Source organism: Pan troglodytes, chromosome 1 (genome assembly GCF_028858775.2).
Source record: "Pan troglodytes isolate AG18354 chromosome 1, NHGRI_mPanTro3-v2.0_pri, whole genome shotgun sequence".
NCBI classification, from domain to species: domain Eukaryota; kingdom Metazoa; phylum Chordata; class Mammalia; order Primates; family Hominidae; genus Pan; species Pan troglodytes.
The window spans coordinates 129,168,496-129,191,373 of NC_072398.2; the positions used below are offsets into that span (position 1 = coordinate 129,168,496).

Here is a 22,878-nt window from a genome sequence, read left to right on the forward strand (position 1 = left end):
AGGGGTGGTTTTCTTTCCACCCCTAAAAAGGAATGCCTCTAATCACAGAATAGCTCAGATTTGGTTGCTTGATTACAATTGAAATTTATTTGCTCAAATTAACATTTATAAATAAAACATTAATAGCTGAGTGTCTTTGATATCAATTTTCTCCTCAACCATCACCCCACGTCTTAAATTATCTTATTCTTGATTTATTTAAAGGACTTTTTAAAGGAAAGTTTATAAAAATAAATGTTTGCTCCTCTTGTTTCTTTGTACATTTATTTTTGTTTAAGCTGTTTGGTTGCTAAAAGGTCCTTTTCTTAAGAAAGTTTCCAGGTTGAATAACATATCTAAACCTTAAGTCACATTTTATAACACAGTCAAACATGGAAAATAATCTCAAATCAAAATGCTAAGGCTATTAGAAAGTACTAGAAACCTGCTAGGTATAACCATAACAAATGTATTTGAAACTTTTTCTAGCATTACATAGCAGAATTTGGTTAAAATACAAAAACTACCTTCTTTTAATTTTTTTCATTTTGTTTACTTGTATTAAATTTAATGCATTAAGCTACATTGCACAGTGACCAGCCTCCCTACTGTTTCCTTTCCAAGCTCAAACTCACTTAAGAGATTATAAACCTCAAGTATTGAACCCAATTTGCCAATACCGCTAAAGCAGCAAGTAGATTCCCTAAAAGGAAAAGACAAATTTTACCTTCTCTATAGAAATATTTTTCTCACTATTAACAGAATAGATCAGCTTTACTTTTTTGAGGGCTCCAAATATAAGTTTGTGGCACCAGATATGAAAGTCCATTTGATTTGCTCTCAAAATCTAAAGGCAGTACTTACAAAAGATCATAGAACATTGAAAACAAAAACATTAATTTCTCTATCTAACTATGTATAATGATATAGCCTTTTTTTTTCCTCATTAAGAATGGTCAATACACCCTCTCTTGAGAAAACATTTATAGTTGATGGCATGTCAATATTCAGAAATGTTATGTTCAAATAAAAGAATGTTCATCAGGCTGTTAGTTTTCTCCAAATTATTATTTATTTGTTAAATTGTCAAAAAATATGCATGACATAAAATTTATCATTTTAATCATTTTTAAGTATACAATGTATTGACATAAAATACATTCAAATTGTTGTTCAACCATCATCACTATTTATTTCCAGAACTTTTTCATCATGCCAAGCAGAAGCCATGTACTCATTAAGTCCTCTTTCTCTTAACCCTAGTAACATTTATCATAATTTCTGTTTCTATTAATTTGTCTATTCTAGGTACCTTATATAAGTGGATTCATATAATCTTTGTCCTTTTGTTTCTGGCTTATTTCACTTAGCATGTTTTCAAGTTTCATAGATGTTATAGTATGTATCAGAATTTTATTCCATTTTAAGTCTGAATATTATTCCATTACAGGTATGTACCACATTGTGTTTATCCATTCATCTGTTTATCAACATTTGGGTTGTTTTCTCTTTTTGGTTATTGTAAATTATGTTGCTATAAACATCTGTGTGCAAATGTCTCTTTCAGTCTCTGATTTCAATTCTTTTAGATATATACCTAGAATTGCTGGATCATATGGTAATTCTGTGTTTAACATTTTTAGGAGCTGCCACGCCGTTTCTACAGTGGCTGTGTCATTTTACATTTCCATCAGCAAGGCACCAAGGTTCCAATTTCTCCACATCCTCAAAACACTTATTTTCTCTTTTGTTTTGTTTGATAATGCCCATTGTAATGGATGTAAAGTGGTATTTCATCATAGTTTTTACTTTCATGTCTCTAATTATTAGTGATGTTTAGTATGTTTTCATATGTGTATTGGCTGTTCGTATATTTTATTTGGAAAAATGTTATTCTAGCATCTTGCCCATTTTAAAAATCAAGCTGTTTGTTACTGTTGAATTGTAGCTTTTATATATTCTGAATATTAATCTCTTGTCACACATATGATCGCAAATATTGCCTTTTCAGTCTCTTGACATTGTATTTTTAAAGACAAATATTTAAAATTTTGATGAAGTTCAATGTATCTATTTTTTGTTTTAGCCTGTGCTTTCAGAAAATTAAAATAATGGAACTCCAAATAGTTTTGCTGAAAGGAAATTACATATTAGCTTCGTACAAGCACATACTGCCAAAAGAGGAGAAAAAGTTCAGCTTATTGAAATTCTTGTATACTTAAAAGATGTAAATATGTTTTTTGAAGTTTTTAATTGTTCAATTATTCTTGGGTTTGGGATTGCATGTCTGAGTAAGCCAATAGATGGCTAGATGTTCTCTCTATGACTTGTTTGGTCCTGCCTTCCACTGGACATTTTCCCATACATATCTAGGAGTATGTATTCTAAACTGTATCTCAACATTTAATTCAAAACAATTAATAATCAGTTTAAAAGCTGCAAGGCACTTAGTATTTATAATAAACTTTTTAAATTTAAAAGGCAACTTCTCAATTATCTTGTAAAGAAGTATTAGTGAATATATCCAGTCAACCTTATAGGTTATCTTTGCCTTTCATTGTTTTGACTAGCCTATTTTCCAACCTTAGAGAGATAGAAATTAATTTGTAGAAAATACATATCTATGCAAGCAATTTCTGTTCATAGAAATGCAGTATGTCTGGTGGAGGTTCAATTTATTTTGTTTCCCTAATAGGAGAGGCCAGTTTTGAATCTATTAAGCACATTCATTTTAGGATTTCTAATGGCCTCTACATATGTCTGCTCTGTGGATTCTTCTTCTTACTAGTTATACATTTTTTTTTCTGATTCTCTCGTTAACTAAAGAGTTAAATAAAATCTTTGACAAATATTTATTTTCTATGAGAGCTGTAATTTTGAACATTAAAAATAATATTTAATGGCCAATACCCCATTAAAATAGTTCTTTAAAATAGTCAAGATATTTTTAGAGAAGTAAATATATTTTAGAAGTAGTTTAATTTAATATCTTCTCTATGTCATTTTAAAATTATTATCTATATCCTATACATCTTTTAAAAGGCAAATTAAGTCTTTTTAAAGTCAAGTTAAAATTTTTGTATTCCTCTAAACTCAGAGTTTTATGAGTCAATAATTTATTCAATAATTAATCTTGTATAGCACTGAATATATATCTCTTTATACAATATTTAATTTTTATGTATTAATGCCTGTTTTTTTAACATGAGTCTATAATTCTTAAATGTTGTATTGCATTGTAGCTCTATTTTTAGTTTTGTGAGGAACCTCCAAACTACTCTTCATAGTAGTTGTGCTAATTTACATCCCCACCAACAGTGTAGGAGGATTCCCTTTTTTCTACAACCTCACCAGCATTTGTTATTGTCAAGATTTGGAATCAACCTAAGTGTCCATCAACAGACAAATGGATAAAGATAATGTGGTACATATATACCATGGAGTACTATTCAGCCATAAAAAATAATGAGATTCTGTCATTTGCAACAATATGGATGGAACTGGAGGTCATTATGTTAAGTGAAATAAGCCATGCACAGAAAGACAAACATCACATTCTCACTTATTTGTAGAATCTAAAAGTCAAGACAATAGAACTCATGGAAATACAGAAAAAAGAATGGTTATGAGAGGCTGGGAAGGGTAGTGTGAGGGGTAGGGGAGAGGAGGGGTTGATTAGTGGGTACCAAGAAAAATAAAAAGAATGTATAAAACCTAGTATTTGATGGCACAAGGAGATTGTGGCCAATAATAATTTAATTGCACATTAATAAACAGATAAAAGAGTATAATTGGATTGTTCATAACACAAGGATAAATGCCTGAAGAGATGAATAACAAATTTTTCATGATATGATTATTATACATTGCTTGCGTATACCAAAATATCTTATGTACCCCATAAATATGTACACCTATTATGTACCCACAAAAGGTAAAAATAAAAAAAATGTTGAGGTCTTTGTATCATCCACAACATAATGCTCTGTACAGAACAGATGCTTAAATAAGTAGTGATTTGATTTGCTTATTTAATTAATGCCCACAATGTCTAAAAATCCATCCAGGTACAATTTATATCCAGAAACAAAATCTGTTAAATAATTATGGAATTATCCAGGGTTCAAAAAATAATACAGACATATCTTAATTCTTTTTATCAAGTTTATATGAAGTAGAACTCAGGAACCATGGATGCCTCCTTGGCTAGCTTTTTCTTAATACAGTTTAGTCTTTTTAAAATTCACTTTGCTCTTCTTCCATCTCCATCCCTGAAAAGCCTGCAGGACCCCTTAGGGCTGACTATAAACCAGTGATTTTCAACTTCATTTTTGCTCTGCCCAGGAGAAGAATAAATTAAGTTTAAATTCCTCTTAACAACTGTAATTAAGCACTAAGAAATAAGATTTTGTTGTATAATGTGAAGCTTCAGAAGGGCCACAAAATATTATACAGTATAAATTTTTTCTTCCCTCCAAATCCAACTTTTGCTCTCTTCCAGGCAATAACATCTCCCTTAACCTCTGTCAGATCACCTTTTTCAGAGGTCTAGGGTTACTAGGAATTCCAGATCATCTTACTATAGTGTCAGGGAAAGAGATGATCAGAAGCTGGTCATAAAAGCCCCTGTGAAGACTGTTTTATTTTGATTTCACCCTCACTTACAGGTGTTTAGCACTTAAACATCTCTACTCAAATTAAGAAGAGGGGGAGTGGGGACAGGGCTCTTACTTAGGCAAAAAACCTGGAATTCTAATTTGTGTTCCCCTAGCCCTGTGAGGTCAGAGGCTCCAATAAGTTTCTCAGTCTTTAGGTAGCTTCTTCTGAAGATGATAGCCACTCTTAATGGAAAAGAGGTCCTAAAAGCCAGGCTGTCTTCTTATTTCTCTGCTCTCTCAGACCTTGATCCCATATTTCATCACCGACATTGCTGTTATCCAATGCCTTCAAGCAGTTGTATTTACATATTTTTTCTGGTTCTTAAAGTCATTCTCAGTAAGAGACTTGGTCCAAATTATTTAGCCTTGCATTACTAGAAGCGCAAGTCCTTTGTAATATTGGTGTTTATTTGTAAATATATATATGTATTTAAATATATATTTGTAAATATACATATTTAAATATATATATTTAACTTAATTTCTTACTAATTTTTACTAAATTGTTTTAGTAAAAAAAAGCTGCATATACTGCCAAAGTATACGCAAATCAAAATCCACCTTTAAAATACAACTCAGCTAGGTTAGTGATTGGTGAGGGAAACATGGATATTTTTAAATGAGTGTGTGAAATAATCCCTTTTGTTATATAATTTCAAATATGGCTGCCCTCAGTTTCTTCCCTCCCTGTATGCACATGGCTGTGCTTTACATTGAGAGATAAAGTCCAATTACTTTTCTGTTACATCTGGTCTTGTTTTACTTACTTGCTTAAGAAAAAATAAAAGCGATATAAATACTTGCCTTCTTATTTTTTATTTTTATTTTTTTGAGACAGGGACTCACTCTGTTGCTCTATTGCCTAGGCCAGAGTTCAGTGGTAAGACCACAGCTCACTGCAGCCTGGACCTCCTGGGCTCAGGTGATCCTCCCACCTGAACCTCCCGAGTAGCTGGGACTACAGCCGTGTGCCAACATGCCTGGCTAATTTTTTTATTTTTGCATTTTTTGTAGAGATGGGGTTTCACTGTTATTAAGCTGGTCTTGAACTCCTGGGCTCAAGTGATCTGTCCACCTCAGCCTCCTAAAGTGCTGGGATTGCAGGTGTGAGCCACCATGCCTGGCCATGAATTCTGAATGTAGGTCATAATGTGATTTTTCAGTATAAGTCATAAGAATTCTCGCAGTTTCTGCCTAGGTCTTTTAGAATACTAGCTCTTAAGATGCTCTCTGAAAACCTAGCTGCCATATTGTAAGACATTCAAGCAACACAGAAAGATGACACAGAGGTGATCCACTCAATAATGCCACCTGGGCTCCTAGCTTATAACCAGTGTCAACCGTAGCCATGGGAGTGAGCCATCTTGAATATCTAGTCAAGTATAGCCTTCTATCTGACTGTAACTGTATACGAAATCCTAAGTAAGAAATTGTAGCAAAATTAGGACCATTAATAATATATTTTTTATTTTAAACTATTAAATTTTGGAATTGTTAGTTATAGAGCAATTGATAACTTAAATATCCTCAAAAGCTTTACAATCAAGTGAAGAAAGACACAAAAGTAGATTTTAATAATCAAGCATAGTAAATACAATGATGAAAGCATACACAAGACATTAGAAAACATGATGAGAAGAGACACCTTGAGGGAGGATACCAAGGGTCAAATAAAGAGAAGAGATGGCATTTAAAGTGAAATTCAAATGCAGAATAAGAACTTTTTAGGCAAAAGAAGAACTAGTAATCTCACAGTAAAACAGCGTTAAAAGACGTACAATTACCAAACATTTGCTGGATTCCAATTATTAGTTGACAATGGTTAGAAATGAGACTGGATTGGAAGGCAGGGGCCATATCATGCAAAAGTCTGCATGAACCATTTTAAGGACTCCACACTTGATCACGCAGAAGTTAGGAAGCCATTGAAGGCCTTTAATCTGAGACCAATATGATAAAATTAGTCTTTAAATCAATTAAGTCCTTTGTGGCAAACAAATTGCAAGTTGAAAATAGAAGTAAAAACAAACAAAAAAACAAAAACTGGTGGCAAGGCAAGGAAATAAACCATTTTAATACTTCAAATGACATTAATAAGATCCTGACCTAGGTGTATGTGGAGCAATAGGATAGATTTAGAGATATTCTAGAGATAAAATTAACAGTATTGTTGATCCATTGAATGAAGAGATAAAATGAGGGAGAAGTTAAGTGTGATTTCCATGCTTCGTGCTTTGCAATGGGGAGAAAATTGTGTCACAAACTAATACGATTTAGGAAAGATATTCATTTGAAATACTGAGTTTGAGATGGAAGAAATTACATAGTGACATGTAGTAAATCTTGAGTGTATAAATATTCATGAAGAAATTAAGGTTGAAAAATTCAATCATTCATTCATTTATTGATGAAACCATTATTAAGTGACTGCTAGGTGCTGGACACTGTTCTAGATGCTTGAATTAAGGTAGAACACCGTACAGACAAAGACCCTTCATAGAATACATTTTAATAAGAGAAACAGACATTAAATAAATGACATAAACATAAATAGAGAATAATTGGGGTATTATTTTTGATAGGGTATTTAGGAGAGGTAGGGGATCTAGATGAAAATGGCTTAAAAGCAGGCAGGAAGAAAAGTCACCATGAAAGAGAGTAGAAGAGCAGCAGGCAGGAAATGAAATCCTGGCAGTCCTCTGACAGGTCACAAACATTAGGAAATGAATCAAGGGCAATTTTCATCTACATAATGAAAGATGAAGAGTTGCTCAAGGAGTTTATATTACATGCTTAGTTATTGTTATTTTTATTCTAAACTAACTAGGTCTCTCCATGATAAATTATAGATGAAACCAAAATAAGGAACAGCATTTTTTAACATAATGGAATATCTCTGAAAAGCTGAGGAAGTATAAAATATATGAGAAAAAGTACAGTTGGCCCTTGGACAACTGAAGTTGGTACTACACAGGTACATTTATACACAGATGTTTTTCAATAAATATATTGGAAACATTTTTGTAAATTTGCAACAATTTAAAAAATTCAGACCAACTGCATAGCCTAGAAAAATTGACAGAGTTAAGAAAAAATGAGCTATGTCATGAGTGCATAAAATATATGTAGATACTAGCCTATTTTATCATTTACTATGATGAAATATACACAAATAAATTATTAAAAAGTTAAAATTTATCAAAACTTGCACAAACAGACTGTAAGTGGTGCCATTTGTAATAGCAAGAAATATAAACAATATAAAGATGCAGTATTAAATCATAACTGCATTAATTTAACTGTATTACATATTGTACTACTGTAATAATGTTGTAGCCACCTCCTATTGCTATTGCAGTGAGCTCAAGAGTTTCCAGTATCCACTTGACACTAATCTCCAGTGAGCCTTTTGTCTATCTAGTAAATTGCATGTCACAGTGAAAAGTGACTCTTGTGGTTCTCGTGTACTTTTCATAATGTTTAGTAAAACACTCTATACAATACCCTTGAATAACATTATGGCATTTGTATGAAGTGCCACTAGCAATGCTGGAAGTCCTTCCAAGAAGCAAAGAAAATTCATGACATTACAAGAAAACGTTGTACCATAGCTTGAGGTCTGAAGCAGTGGCTGCCCATTATTTTAACATAAATGAATTCAATGTAAGGACGATTATAAAAACAAGAAAAGGAAATGTTTGAAGCCATCATTGCAGCTACGTCAGCAAGCACATATTTTGCCAAATAACTTTTGTGTACATATAAGATTTCCTGTAAGAAAGGCATACCTATAGACTCTAATGTGATTCCAGAAAAAGCGAAGTTATTATATAACAGTTTGAAGCAAAAGAAAGGTGAAGGATCTAAAGCTAAACAATATAATGCCAGCAAAAGATGGTTTGATAAGGTTGGAAAGAGGTTTGGCTTGAAACAAAAATTCAGGATAAGAAGAGAAGCAGCTCCTGTTGACCAAGAAGCAACAGACAACTTTCCAGACACCCTTAAGAAAATTATTGAGAGAAAAGGATATCTTCCTGAGCCAGTTTTTAACACAGACAAAAATGCCCTGCTCTGGGGGAAAAAATGCCACAAAGGACATTTATTAATAAGGAAGGGAAGGGAACACTGGGATTCAAGGCAGGAAAGGATAAGCTAACTCTGTTGTGTGCAAATGCAGTTGGGTTTATGACCAGGTCTGCCTTTATCTATAAAGCTGCTAACCACATAGCCTTGAAAGGAAAACATAAACACCAGCTGCCAGTCTTTTGGTTGTGCACCAAGAGGACCTGGGCAATGAGAATCCCTTTTATGGACTGGTTCTATCGATGCCTTGCCCCTGAAGACAGGAAGTACCTTGTCAGTAAGGACTGCTTTTTAAAAAGTTCTCTTGATATTGAACAATGTCTCTGGTCACCCAGAACCCCAAAAGTTTAACACTGAAAACATCCAAGTGGTCCACTTGCTCCCAAACATGTCTCTTTTTCAGCCATTAGATTAGGGGATCATAAGGACCTTTAAGTCTCCATTACACATGTACTCTATGGAAAGGATTTTCGACATTATCAAAGAGAACTTCCATAGAGAGAACTTGATCAAAGTTTAGAAGGCTTATACCATTAAGGATGCCATTGTTGTTATAGAAAAAGCTTTGAAGGCCATCAAGCACACAACAAGAAATTCCTGCTGGAGAAAACTGTGTCCAGATGTTGTTCATGACTTCACAGGATTTACGACAGAGACAATTAAGGAAACCGTGAAAGATACTGTAGATATGGCAAAAGAAAGTAAGGGGTAAAAGGTTTCAAGGTATGAATCTTAAAGAAATTCAAGAGCTAATAGGTACTGCATCAGAGGAATTAAAAGAAGGTGACTTGATGGAGATGAGTACCTCCAAACCAATGCCAAGACAATGAGGAGGAAGACATAGAAGACACAGTGCCAGAAAACAAATTGACATTAGACAATCTAGTGGAAAGATTCCAATTATTCCAGACTACTTTTGACTTCTTTTGTGACATGGACACTTCTATGATATGGGCACTGAAGTAAAAGCAAATGATGAAAGAAAGATCAGTACTACATAGTCAACCTATTAAAAATAAACATGTTTAGAGAAAATAGTAAAAAGTCAACAGAAATTACAATGTATTTCTGTAAACTTACACTAATAGTGCCTGCATCTCCTGTCTCCCTTCCCATCTCTTACATCTTTTCTGCCTCTGCCACCCCTGAGACAGCAAGATCAACCCATCCTTTTCTTCCTCTTCCTCAGTCTACTCAACATGATGATGACAAGGATGAGGATGGTTATGACTATTCAATTTCACTTAATCAATAGTAAATATATTCTCTCATTTTCTTAATCACATTTTTTCTCTAGTTTTATCGTAAGAATGCAGTATATAACACATATAACACAAAAAAATGCATTAACTATTTATGTTATCATAAGGTTTTGGGTCAAGAGTAGGCTATTAGTAGTAAATTTGGGGGAGTCAAAAATTATATTTAAATTTTCAACTATGCAGAGGGTCAACACTGCTAATACCTACATTATTCAAAGGTCAACTGTATAACATACAGTCTCTTATCAAAAGAAAATTAAATGCATAAAACATTTAGCTAACACTATAATCAAATATAGAATTAAGAACTTTTGTAACATAAGGCACAAATATTTTAAAAATTTGTATCATTTGTTCTAGGTGTTGTATTGTACCACAACTTCATATAAGCTTAAGAAGGCCAACTTTGACTAGACACATAACTATCAAATACTTTGTTATGCATGCATTCAAAAATGCAAGATTTCTAAATCTGTTATGTATAATTTTGTTATGTTATATATAATTATGTATAATTTTGTTTTCAGTTAACTACAGTTACAAATCTGAAGTGACAGTAAAAACAAAAGCAAAAAGATGCACCATTTATTACTTTTAGTAGAACTCTTTTGACTAGCTAATGCAAGACACAAGATACAAAGAACTACTTGGAATTTCTTTCTTGCAATGAGAAATGCTCCATGGATTGCAATGTATGAATAAGATATGATGTTACCTACAATGTTGTTAAATTGATTGTATGGAAATATATTATAAGAGGGTTTTATTTCTAAGCAAATGACTAACTAAAACCAATAGTTATCTTTAAGAGAAGCTATGCAACTGTATTGTTTTATTTTAGAAGAGAGATAGAGGAAGTAGTAGAGTATTGGTGAATTTATACTGTTTAGATTACAGCTTGTGTTTTTCAGTGGCATGTTTAATACAGCTTTGATTCATTACTGAACTTGATTATTCTCTACAAATGACTAAGCTTCTCTTATGGAAAATATGTTGTAAGTTTGCTAAGATCATCTGTTTTCATTTGTAACATAATTACCATATATTACTTATTTTGGATCTCTAAATATTATCATCTTCTTCCATCACATTTTTTCTGGCAAGATTTCATAGAATTAGAATTTGCCTTCTTATTAACTTCTTGTTACAAATGACATTCCAGTGCCATAAAAAAGGAGAGTTAAAGAGAAAAAAAACTGTGCCCACATAAAAGTTTTGGTACAGTCACTAATATTGTAAACCATGTATGAGATCAGAATAATTCTGTTTCCAGAAAAAAAACATTATTTTCATTATAAGAATATCTGTTTATCTTGAAGTGATAAAATTGATATTATTATATTTTCATATTACTGTGTGTGTCTGTTAAATACAGCTTCCTCTACTCAAACAAGTATAATGTACTACTGTCTGCTAATTGAGAGGTAGAGATGTAAAAAAGATTGTAGAAGACTTCTTGGGAAGAGAGAAAAGCATGTGTAAATACAAATAACAAAAAATGTATTTAGAGAATGGATAATAAAAATGTATTATTATAATCATTCAGCCAACACACCTCTGCAAATTCATTTTCAATCTGCACAGTCATGTGAAATATTTAAAAATGGATGCAGAATTTTCAACAATTTCTATGTGTGATTTTTTAAAAATTATGCTGATTTTATCCTACATAGATAGATAAGTATGTAGATGTTGATAGGTAGAAAAGTTTAGGTTAAGAAGGAAATGTAAAAAGAAAAAAACTCTGACAAATATGTTCTAGGAAGTTACCCCAGAGAGTGGTACAACTCTATAGTTTTATCTATTACCTCAAAATAATGGAAACTTCTAAATGTGGTTATGGCTGTTAAGATTATTAAATTAACACCATTATAAGTAATTTCACTTTCTTTCTATGATTTTGCAATCTCTATTTTGTATGATCCACTCCTTCAAAAAGAATTATCAGGTGTAGTGAACTTCATGCCATTTGTGTTTATAGAAAATAAAGACCTCAAGTAACTATAGACACATTTATAATATTAGGATTAAAACAGATGCAATATGATGTAAATTCTTGGGGACAATAACTTTCAAATGCATTTGAGTCCTAATTGAGATTTCTTATATTAAAAAATAGGATATATTTTCAGTGAAAGGTTGATGGAGATTTCATACTCGGTATGTGTCTGATATCTCAATTCATTGTCTTTTAAATGTCGAAGTAAAAGGAAGCAATGTCCACAGACCCAGTCTATCTATATATTTTAACCCTTAGGAATTACAATTTCTAGAAAAATCAATAGAAGATGGAAATATTAAAGGCATAATTGTACGAGAGGGATGTTTCAGGGTGGCTACCAACTTCTTCCTTTTTATATTATTGAGAACACTTTTTCCATATTCAAAGAAATGAAATTGCTCCAGTAAGGTTGAATGATGCAGGGTAAGAGAGTTTGCCATTTACCCTTTCTTTGCTCTTGTGAGGCAGCTATTCTGCCTTTTCTTGGGCCCTAGATTACAGAAGTGTTTGAAAGCTTAGAAATAAACACTCTTCCCATCCCGCTATCCATCTATCAGTGAATTCTTCTTCAAGTAAAAACACAAGTCAGACTGATAGAAAAACTATATTTCCAGGTATGGCTGTGCATATGGGGGGGATATTTCAGTTGGGGGGATCACTAATGGAATATACCATTTATAACTAAAAGAAGAATATAAGCCTCTTTATTTATTTATGCATAGTGTTTTTAAATGACCAAATCCCTAGATAGATAGATACACATTAATACCTAACCAAAACATATAACTTTAATAAGCTATTCATAAATGACTGCACATATCTATAAATTACCACATTCATCTATCAATAACAGCTGAAAATCGTGTGCCTTGGATGACACACACTGATAGTCTGCACTGCAAACTTTGTTTAAAGCACTAAATACAATATCAAGTCCTCTGTCAATGACAGCAGAAGGTTCTAGTGCACTATTTGTTTCATAATCCTGTATTTAGCTGACTCTTTACTTCTCTGCAGCTCAAGTTGCCGGCAAATGCTGAACTGGAGCACGAGAGTCAATCCTTGTTTGGTTAACAAATTCCCCGCAAAATATCCCCCCGAAACCCCCAGGAGCTGTAGTGATGTCATATCCGTTGTCCAGGTCTCCACACCTCTCTCAGCAGTTACTCCCTTTATCTATTCCTTGGGTCAAAACTTTTGAGGTGGGCTAGCTATATAGCAGCGGGGGAGAGGGTAAACTGGGGCGCGCGGGTTGGAGGCGCTTCAGCACCGCGGCCAGCGCCCACTGCAGCCCAACCCACTCTCTTGAGCTCCCGGACTCCTAGCTCTGAGAATGCCTGCGGAATGATCGCCCCCCAGGGCGGCTGCCGCCGCTGCCGCTGCTGCTGTTATTGCTACTGCTGCTGCCGCCTCTGCTTCCACTCGGCTCTGACTGGCAGGCAGAAAGTGCAACTGACGAGGGAAAGGTCTCTGCAGTGAGTGGAGAGCCTACATAAAAGAGAGTAAAGAGGGGCAAAAACCCAGATCAGAATGCAGGCGACGTCCAACCTTCTCAACCTCCTGCTGCTGTCTTTGCTTGCCGGATTAGATCCTTCCAAGGTATGAACAATATTTTGAGTCTTGTTTGAAATAAATGTGCAATATGTAACAAACCTAACAGAAATGCAAATAAATATGTCAAAAACGGGACGAGAGACAGCTCTTTCAGCTACCTTATGGTGTCTGGCGTATCCCCACTGCTTGGAAGATAACAAGGTGAACTACCGGAGGAATAGCTCCTCAAGGTAGAGTCCTACTGCGCGGGGGGAGGGACTAGGAGAAAATATAATGTGCATGGGCAGCGGGCAATGCGGCTCTCCGGGGAATTTAGCTTATTCCGTGTCCAACTGCTTAATGCTCTCTTTTGAAGTCGGACGGGTAATGCAAAGGAGTTTGCAGTAGAAACAATGCAATTTATAAACATGTATTAGGACATGGTGAACCGTTTCTTTGTTGAAAGCAGGGAAGCGTTTTCCAGCTGATCCTGGTCAATAATACTCCCATCGCAGACGTGCTGCGGTTTGTGTCCAAAACATTTGGGATGCTGCTTGTAAAACACATGGCAGAGCAGCAGAGCTATACTCTCTGCCATGGCTGAGAGGCGTTGGTGAAAGGAGCTTGTGTTTGTTTCTTCCTTTTCATTAAGAAAATTAGGGGGCACTGAGGAAGTTCTGATTATCAGTGTTAAGAAACAGGAAGTGAGAACCTTAACAAACTAAGGAGGGCAATAGGAAGGATGAGTTAACTCATAGACGTTGAACTCTGAAAATTATCTAGTACTGGCAATGAAAGTGAACGCTAAACTCCTTTGATAAAAAGACAGGAAAATATGGACAAATATTTTCAACGATGTCTGAGAAAAGTCTTGATGACAAAGTGAGATAATATGAAAGCTTCAGCCTTCTAAGAAAATCATAATGACAGGGAATAAGAGATAAGCCACCTGGTGAAAAAGAGTAAGAGATACAATTTATTATTTTACTTATTTAACTGGCCAACAGCAATTTGACAATATAGGAAGAATGATTCCATGCTATAAAACTAATACAAGCTATATTTTGGAATATTATAAAGTTATTTTTAAAGCTTTACATCATGTGTGTAGTGTAGACAAATTAAGTTTCCTTTCATTACTGAATAGAACTAAGATGTAACCAAGCATAATTTAATACTGTGGTTGTGATATTTGTAGGCCTAATATAGTATACAGTTAAAACTTAGAATCATGTCGTATATATTTATAATTATTTCTGTACTCTTTCATATTTAGAAGGACCTGATGAGAATAAACTCATTTTATTTTAAAGCTTTGATTGAACTGGTATTATTGATGTAAACGCTTCACTCTGTGTGAATGTCATCTTAATAATCTTAAAGGCATATTTTATATACTAAGGTGTAGCTTTAAAGCATTTCACACTTAGGAAAAAGTGTTGATTTTGTTTTTATATTTAATTTTTTTTCTTCTTGACTCTGCACCCTGTAGTGACACATTCTATCCACTGCCACTCTTTTTATATGATATTGTTTAAAACTTTTGAATACATTCCATATGATTTGGGAATATTCTTGGTAAAACATTTTCTAAAAGCAAAGTTAATCACTAAGTTACTGCAGAAAAAGTCACTTGACTTAAAGTGAGTTTTATTTGTTTTTCTTTAAAATAAATTCAGAAATGTAGAGCTTCATTAACAATTTTGTGTGTGATTTGATTTGTCTGTTATCTTTGATGCATAAATATCTTCACTGCTTGCACCCCTTTCTTTCCAAAATTAAATATGTAGATAATTTTCTGTTAAATATGAAGACATTTTTAAAATAAGCAATGCATCTTTGGTCAATATAATCTTTTCTAGTTTTGGTGAGTTTATTTGTGTGTATTCAATGCTATAAAACTTTTCACTTTCTTCAGAATGAGCTGTGGATATTTGCTACAGATGAGCTGAAAAATCCAGGGAGGGCATACATTAACTTTTCAAACTGTCCTTCTCAGCTTCCACATACTGCAATACAGTGTGCAAAGAACAAAAGATGATTTTTTTAAAAGACGATATTTGTTCTATATCATAGACATTACAGAGAATATTAAAACTTTCAAAACAAGTAATTTTAATGTTGTAAAAAGTTTTAGGACTTTTAGACAAAACATTGCTTTAAAAAATGAAGAGAAGCTACTTTTGTATTAATATTATATATTTATATTTATATAATATATATTTATATTGCTCCCCCCAAAAAATTACAGATGGCACCATTGTGTCCTCAAAAGAATTGTCAATTAGGTTATAAACTAAGAATTTTGTAAAATTTTATTTTTCATTCTACTAGTTACTTAAGGGCTTAGATTTTAAAAGTCAGGATTCATAAAGCAAATTATATATGGTGAAATTAAAATTAAAAATCCAATAATATAGTACTACAAAAAATACAGTTTTTGGACAAATAAGAAATAATTTGTGATAACACTTAAATGAACAGAAATGCTAACCAACTGCCTTTTTACATACTAATACATTTGGAGTGATATGGGTCATCATCAAATTTTCAAATAATTTTAAGTATTATTCTATATTGTTATACTTTGTTTATTTTATATATGTATATAATATATATATACCTCAGATGGATAAACAGAAACTGGCAAAATGGGAAAGCTCTTAAAATTGAATAGATTTTTTTTAGGTATAGGATTTTACATATATCAAATACTGGAAATCTACATCTTAGAAAGTACTTCTTATATATTAGTTTACCTGAAGACAACTGGGTTTTCTAACAACAGTGCCAATTCTATTTCATGGAAGACTATATAATGTTTACATTTATAATGCTGTGTGTGTCTTTTTTTTTTTTTCTGTCGCTGAAGCTTACAGGTCTTATATGGCATTTTATAAAGTGCTTAAGTATCGCCATCTTATGGTAAGATAAGTTACTTGAAAGTCAGTATTGTTTCCAGATTTTTAAAAATGGCCAAGATTCATTGTTCATAGACTGAGCTTAGTTTCAGCATGTACTTAGTTTCTTTTCTCTCATTTACTGTATCAAAAAATTGGCAAGATTGGTATTCTCTTCCAACAAAGGAAGGCAATTCACACTAATTAATTATTTGTATTTTTATAGGGACAGATGATCAATTTTTCTTTTAGGAAATTTGTTTGAAATACTTTCTATTAATTAAAGTATAATTAGTAAGTTTCCAGTTCTTTTTAGAAAAACTCAGATGTATATCACTGCCTATTTTAAGAGATGTCAATTAATTTCATTTGTAATGGAGTGTTTGAATTATAGACAACATGCCAAATCATCATTCTATAAGCAAAATTTCAAACACTGAAAGCCTGTAGGAATTCAATTATTGCTCAATTTTATAGGGAAAGAACTATTTCTGTGTAGGGAATTTCTGAGGGCGGCTGCTAGATGGCATCTCTGTGCTTTTAAACTGAAGGCATTGATTTCAGTAATGACCTTGATAGTAGAAGAGTGGACTTCTTTCTGTTGCAGGAAGATTTTTAGCGGACCATTATTTGAACATTGTAACAAAACAGTAATCCCTGTGAATCAGAACCATGAATTTCTCTGCTCTGAACTATAAAGATAGGAGGATATAAATATGACTGTGCAGGTTTCAAACACAACATTGACACTGGAGCCAGCTACATATTTGGGGAACAGTTAAAAAGAGGTGACATGGCCATATCTGCACACCATTGTGACTGCTAAACTTTAGATGAGTCATACTTGTCTCATAAATATATCAGAAAATGCCCTATCAGGGGAACCATGCTGAGTTTGAGGAAACATTTACTGTCTTCTTATGTAGAAATATGTTAAACTTATCTTCATGATACTTTCTCACACTACAGACATAAAATATAACAATGATTCAGCAATAATCTCCATCACCAAACTGTGGTTTCTGTCCAAGGCAACCCAGGCAATTAGATCTCTTGCCCTAAATAACATAACTCCTTTAAAGCCCTATAAGCATGATAAGAAGTAGGAATATTTTAATAATTATATTGTTGAATGTTTCATAATGTAATATACCATAACAATTTTGATATTGCTAAAGAAAATAATCAGACTTAAACTGCCTAAGGGTAGCTTTCATACATAAATCTAATTAAAGTTCTTGTTCTTACTATTTTTAAATGAAACTGAGAAAAAGCAAAAAAAAAAAAGCAAGAGAAATAAACTGAGATTACTACTTGCTTTAAAATTCGCCTTAAAAATCTGTCTTTTCCTGTTTCTCTCGTGCGCTAGAGACATCCTCTTCATAACAGGATCAACTCAAATTAGAACAGAAAATATGGATTGATGACATTTGGCAAGGACCTGTAATTATGCACCAGTAAACCCTGATGTGGCAAAAACTGAAGAGTTCAAGGCAGCCTGTCTATGTTTTGAAGGAGCAAATAGCTTCCTGGTCTCATCTTTTCTCATCTTCCTTAACCTAATTAAACTTTTATTGTGGAAGAAGTAAATATTCTTTCTCACTCTTTCTCTTGACAACTAGAAACAGTTAAATGGTATCACCTTTCTTCATTTTTCTTTTAAAATTCTTACTGCTTATAGCTTTGCAACTATTCTCTTTACAAAGTGGCAATTGTGATGATCGATGCTCTGTTGGGAGGGAAAGAAGCACAAGTGGGAGAAACACAACGGATTCAAGGTCCTTCATTTCTAGACCCTACCTCTTCTATTGATGATATACATAGATGTGACTTTGGGGAAGCTGTGATTTTCATGCCCATACCTATAGAATGAGGAGCCTAGATGTTCTGAAAACTTTGTTAAACTCTAGAATGAATTTTTAATAATATTTGACCATTTATCAAAAATTAACCAATTCTTTTGTAGGGTCTAGTTAGTAATATCATAAACTTTGTGAGACCTGAGGACGAGCTTCCTTGGATAGTATCATGCAGTTTTCATCTTCTCGGTTTTGCCTTTAAAGCCTTCAATTTTCTACTTTCCATCTCACCACTCTGCTTCCCTCCCTGTATTCATATACACAATCCATATACTCAGGCTTCAATCCATTCACCTATCAAACATTGCTCCCCTGAAGAGATCATTCATTAATCTAGTATGTCTGAAAACCAACACGTTTCCTACTTCAGCCATAAGTATTTTATTTAACTGAAAGTCATCTAGGGAAATGTGAAGTAAAAACTTGTTTTCCATATGAAAAGAATTACTGGATGTATTAAAGAGATGTGAAAGGTTATTTGGGAAGGCTACATATAAAACGTAGCACATATTCTGTTACTGACTCTTCTAGGCAGACACATCCTTAAGGATTTTAGACTGGCAATTATTTTTAAAGCTTCAATTTTTGTGCTAAGAAAATGTATAAAGAAAAAAACGAGACTGGATAAACCTTCAGCTTAGAAACTAAGACTTTGCATCTGATTTACTTAAGTATTAATTAAACATCAATTTACTTAAAAGCACAAAACACAACTTAATTGGCAGTAGTGAAACTGGGAAAGATACAAAACCAGACTGTTGTCTTGGTAGGTTATGTGAAATTAATTACAGTGAATCACTGGGATTATCTGTACATTTCCATATATCTGAGTGATATTACTTCCCGATAGCATTCAAGTTTTAGGACAACATCAAAGCTATGTAAACACTCATTACCCTGGTTTAAATCTACAATATGATGTTGAAATGGTGGTCCTTGAACATTTTAGTTCACCTAACACTGGTCATTAATCTACTCAGTCTATGCCCACTTACCAATCAAAAACCACGAAGTATATATATATATATATATATATTTTTATTTTTTATTTTTTTATTTTTTGACAGAGTCTCGCTCTGTCGCCCAGGCTGGAGTGCAGTGGCACAATCTCGGCTCACTGCAAGCTCCGCCTCCTGGGTTCACGCCATTCTCCTGCCTCAGCCTCCTGAGCAGCTTGGGACCACAGGCGCCTGCTACCATGCCTGGCTAATTTTTTGTATTTTTAGTAGAGACGGGGTCTCACTGTGTTAGCCAGGATGGTCTCGATCTCCTGACCTCGTGATCTGCCCGCCTCAGCCTCCCAAAGTGCTGGGATTACAGGCGTGAGCCACCGCGCCTGGCCACCATGAAGTATATTTTTAACGAAACTAATGCTATTATGACAATATTTTAAATACACTTTTAAATTTTGTACTTCCAAGTCAGTGTAAAAACAGAAGCTGGACATGAAATAAGAAGTGGCTTTCAGCTCTTAACAGTACAATTTTTCAATAGTGAGTTAACATGTCTGAAGCTCAGTTTTCATAACAATGAAATAATATAACAGCAATGGAGCTTATACAATTATTTATGATATTAATACATGTGAAAACATATTTTAAACCATAAAATTTAGTGCAAATATTCCACTTACATCAATCAACCTATAACCAAATCTAAAGTCTATTGCGGACCATATATTAAGGACTTCTAATAATAAAAAAGGCTTATCACATTCCTTCACTCTTGCTGTTTCCTCTTCTCAGCTTTGTGAAAAATGAATATTGTATAAAGTTATCAGCATAGCTTCTCAGAACCAGCCCATCATTTTGGTCAAAGCTCCAATTTAAACTTGTCACCTTACAAGTTTACATCATAATTATATCCAAAAAGGCATATTTTACAAGTTTCTTAGGAAAAAATGTAAAACACGAAGAGTGGCTTCATAATATCAAAGCCCAACTGCATCAAGAAAAGAACTTTTAAACTAATCATGGAGAAGAGATCACAGAGGGGAAAGATATATTTAAACAAAGAATCTACCAACAGATAAAACTGTTTTTATGGCCAGTGTGCAAAGTATGGACTTCTCATGTCTTCGCAAACTATGATAATGAGAAAGTAGTTTACATTCTTTTGAAGATTCAAAAATAATATTAAAGAGGGAAGGTCAGAAAAGGGATTTTCTCAAGTTACTCAATCAAGGCAGAGGGTCATGGAGAAAAGACCACATTTAGGAGTATAATTTCTCTACTGTTTCCCTTGGATTGCTCTCTGTCCCTCTGCTTATATTGATCTTCTTGCTCTTCTCAGTAGAGACTTCTAAAGAGTTTTTCAAAAGACCTTGACCCTCAATTAGCTATTGTAATATTTCTGCTGATGTTACTCATCCAGTAGCAAATCCACCTCAGTAGCTCATGAGTTAATTTTTTTCTTTTCTATACTCAACATGTAAATAATATGAAGGGTAAAAAAAATACAAAAGGAAATATGTAATATCTAGAATAGACCCCACTCGTGAACAACTATTATTTTAAAAATGTTTAAAAATACTTGCACACCATACCATAATGAGGTTTAATTTATCTCTGTTACTTTCTATAAGAGGTTGCAGATTATTTGGGGGAATCTAAAATACAGAAATAGCATAAGACCATCTCTATCTACAGTGCCAGGTAATTTCAATGGCAACATTCAAAAATGTTGCTGAAATAATAAAAAATTGATTTTTCCAAGAACATTGATTCTTTTTTGCTTTAAAAACAAGGTGTTGTAAAGCATGTATCACAGAGCTATGCCTTCTGTTATTTTCATACCAAGCCTTCAGAAGTATAAAAATAAGTTTAGAGGGAAGATTGCAGATGCTGTTGTATTCATGGTTTTGCCTCTCCCTGGAAAGCTTTTTTCCCTTTTCTCCATATGTCAAAATTTTACCTATATTTTAGGATGCAACTCAAGTACAACTTTTTCTACAAATTCTTCCCTGACATTCCTTGCACCCCAAGAGTGGATAATCCTGATAAACTAAGAACCCCTAGAATAAAATAATGATGTTTTATTTATATTTGTATCTTTAGCTACAGGTACTGTGTCCGATGCAGAATAGTTGTTCACGAACAAAAGTTGAATTGGATTTCCTCCCTACCCCAAATTTGCAAAACAATTTCTAATCACTCTTTTCTTTTTGAAATAGTATTTAGTGTACACATGCTTTTCTTACTTTATTAGTAGTTATTTTATTGTATCTCTCTTACTAAATTGTAATGTATTCATTTATTGTATTTTATCCCTTCTAATAAATTATAAGGGCAGGTTCAGTGCTTTGGGCACTATCCTATTCTTTCCTATCTAGCAGCTAGCACAGTGTCTTATTGATATAAGATATTTAATAAGTATTTTTTGCATGAAAAAATGAATATATGAAGAATACATAAGTCAAGGAACACCTAATAAACTTGAAATCCTGGGTTAAATGATTCATGAACATAATCTATGTTTTTGATCCATTTTTCCATCAGACAAGATACTGAGGCAGTGAAGTAAGACTGAGTTTAAGAACCTTTAAAGACTTAGAACTCTTATGCCAGGTTACTTATCTTGACTTACGCCAAAAATCAGCTTTCCTTAAATTTCTTGTTAATTTCCTGCACACCCCACTATCCTCAGTGCTATTTTTGACTTGTAGTAGCTCTCTAGATTGCTGCAACTTCAATACTCCTGTGAATTATCTGTGTTTCATGATGCTTGGTGGCAAAGTTAGTATATCCTCTTAGTGTCCATTTCATTTGCATGGACTTATAAGTCCAAACATTTCATTAATGTGTACATGTTGTTTTGACTACTTTTATTGTATGTAATGTCTTAGCTTTATTTGATAAATTCGTATATTACCTATATTTTTCCAACTCTTTTTAAAAGCTGACCTTTTTTAAAGTATCTAAAGGTTCTGTTTAAGTTATTATCTTAGTATATACACTTATAATGGTACTGTGCCATATAAAGAAAAGCCATATTGCCTCCATTTTTCTACTACATTATTCCGAGAACATAGCACCACCATCAAGAATAATTTTTAATAATTAAAAACAAATATAAGTATAGTGGAGTCAGATTCATTGGATTTTAACTTCTAAATAGTATCAGAAATTAAATATTTTGTATGATTAACTTTGTAGGTTAAAATGCTCTGGAAAAAATGTCAGTAATAAAGTTGCTTAAATATTACAAATAAACAGACATCTATATAACCCCAAAGGGAGGACATAAATTGAATAGACAAGCCTATTAATTTTTCCAACTAAGTTGAAGGTGATTAAGAAGCATTGCCCCTTGATGATTTAAATAATATTACTAGAGGGACCAATTCCAGATGGCAGGATTTCTTCAAATAGAGAATCAGTACTGGAAATGTTGATTAACTAGCACCAAAATGTCACTGGTAAAATATGACTTACAAAAGATGCCATCTCTTCTGGGAGTGATCTACATTTACGGCTGCATCAGGAATTATTTATCTGGAATCAGGACCAACAGTCATTATTTTTACATGTACGTAAGTTTTGTGTCATAATGAAATTTTCATACATATCACTGTAGTAAAAACAAACTGAAATATTGTTTGGC

General features: G+C 33.2%; 1 protein-coding gene across 1 annotated transcript in view; it reads left to right on the forward strand.

The window, feature by feature from the left end:
* Nucleotides 1-13,404: 13,404 nt before the first annotated feature.
* OLFM3 (olfactomedin 3) overlaps nt 13,405-22,878 on the forward strand; it is a 194,362-nt gene continuing 184,888 nt past the window's right edge. Inside the window, exon 1 of the mRNA XM_001139550.8 lies at nt 13,405-13,583. Within this exon, the coding sequence (XP_001139550.1) occupies nt 13,515-13,583 (69 nt within the window). The 5' untranslated portion in view covers nt 13,405-13,514. The remainder of the gene's footprint in view (nt 13,584-22,878) is intronic.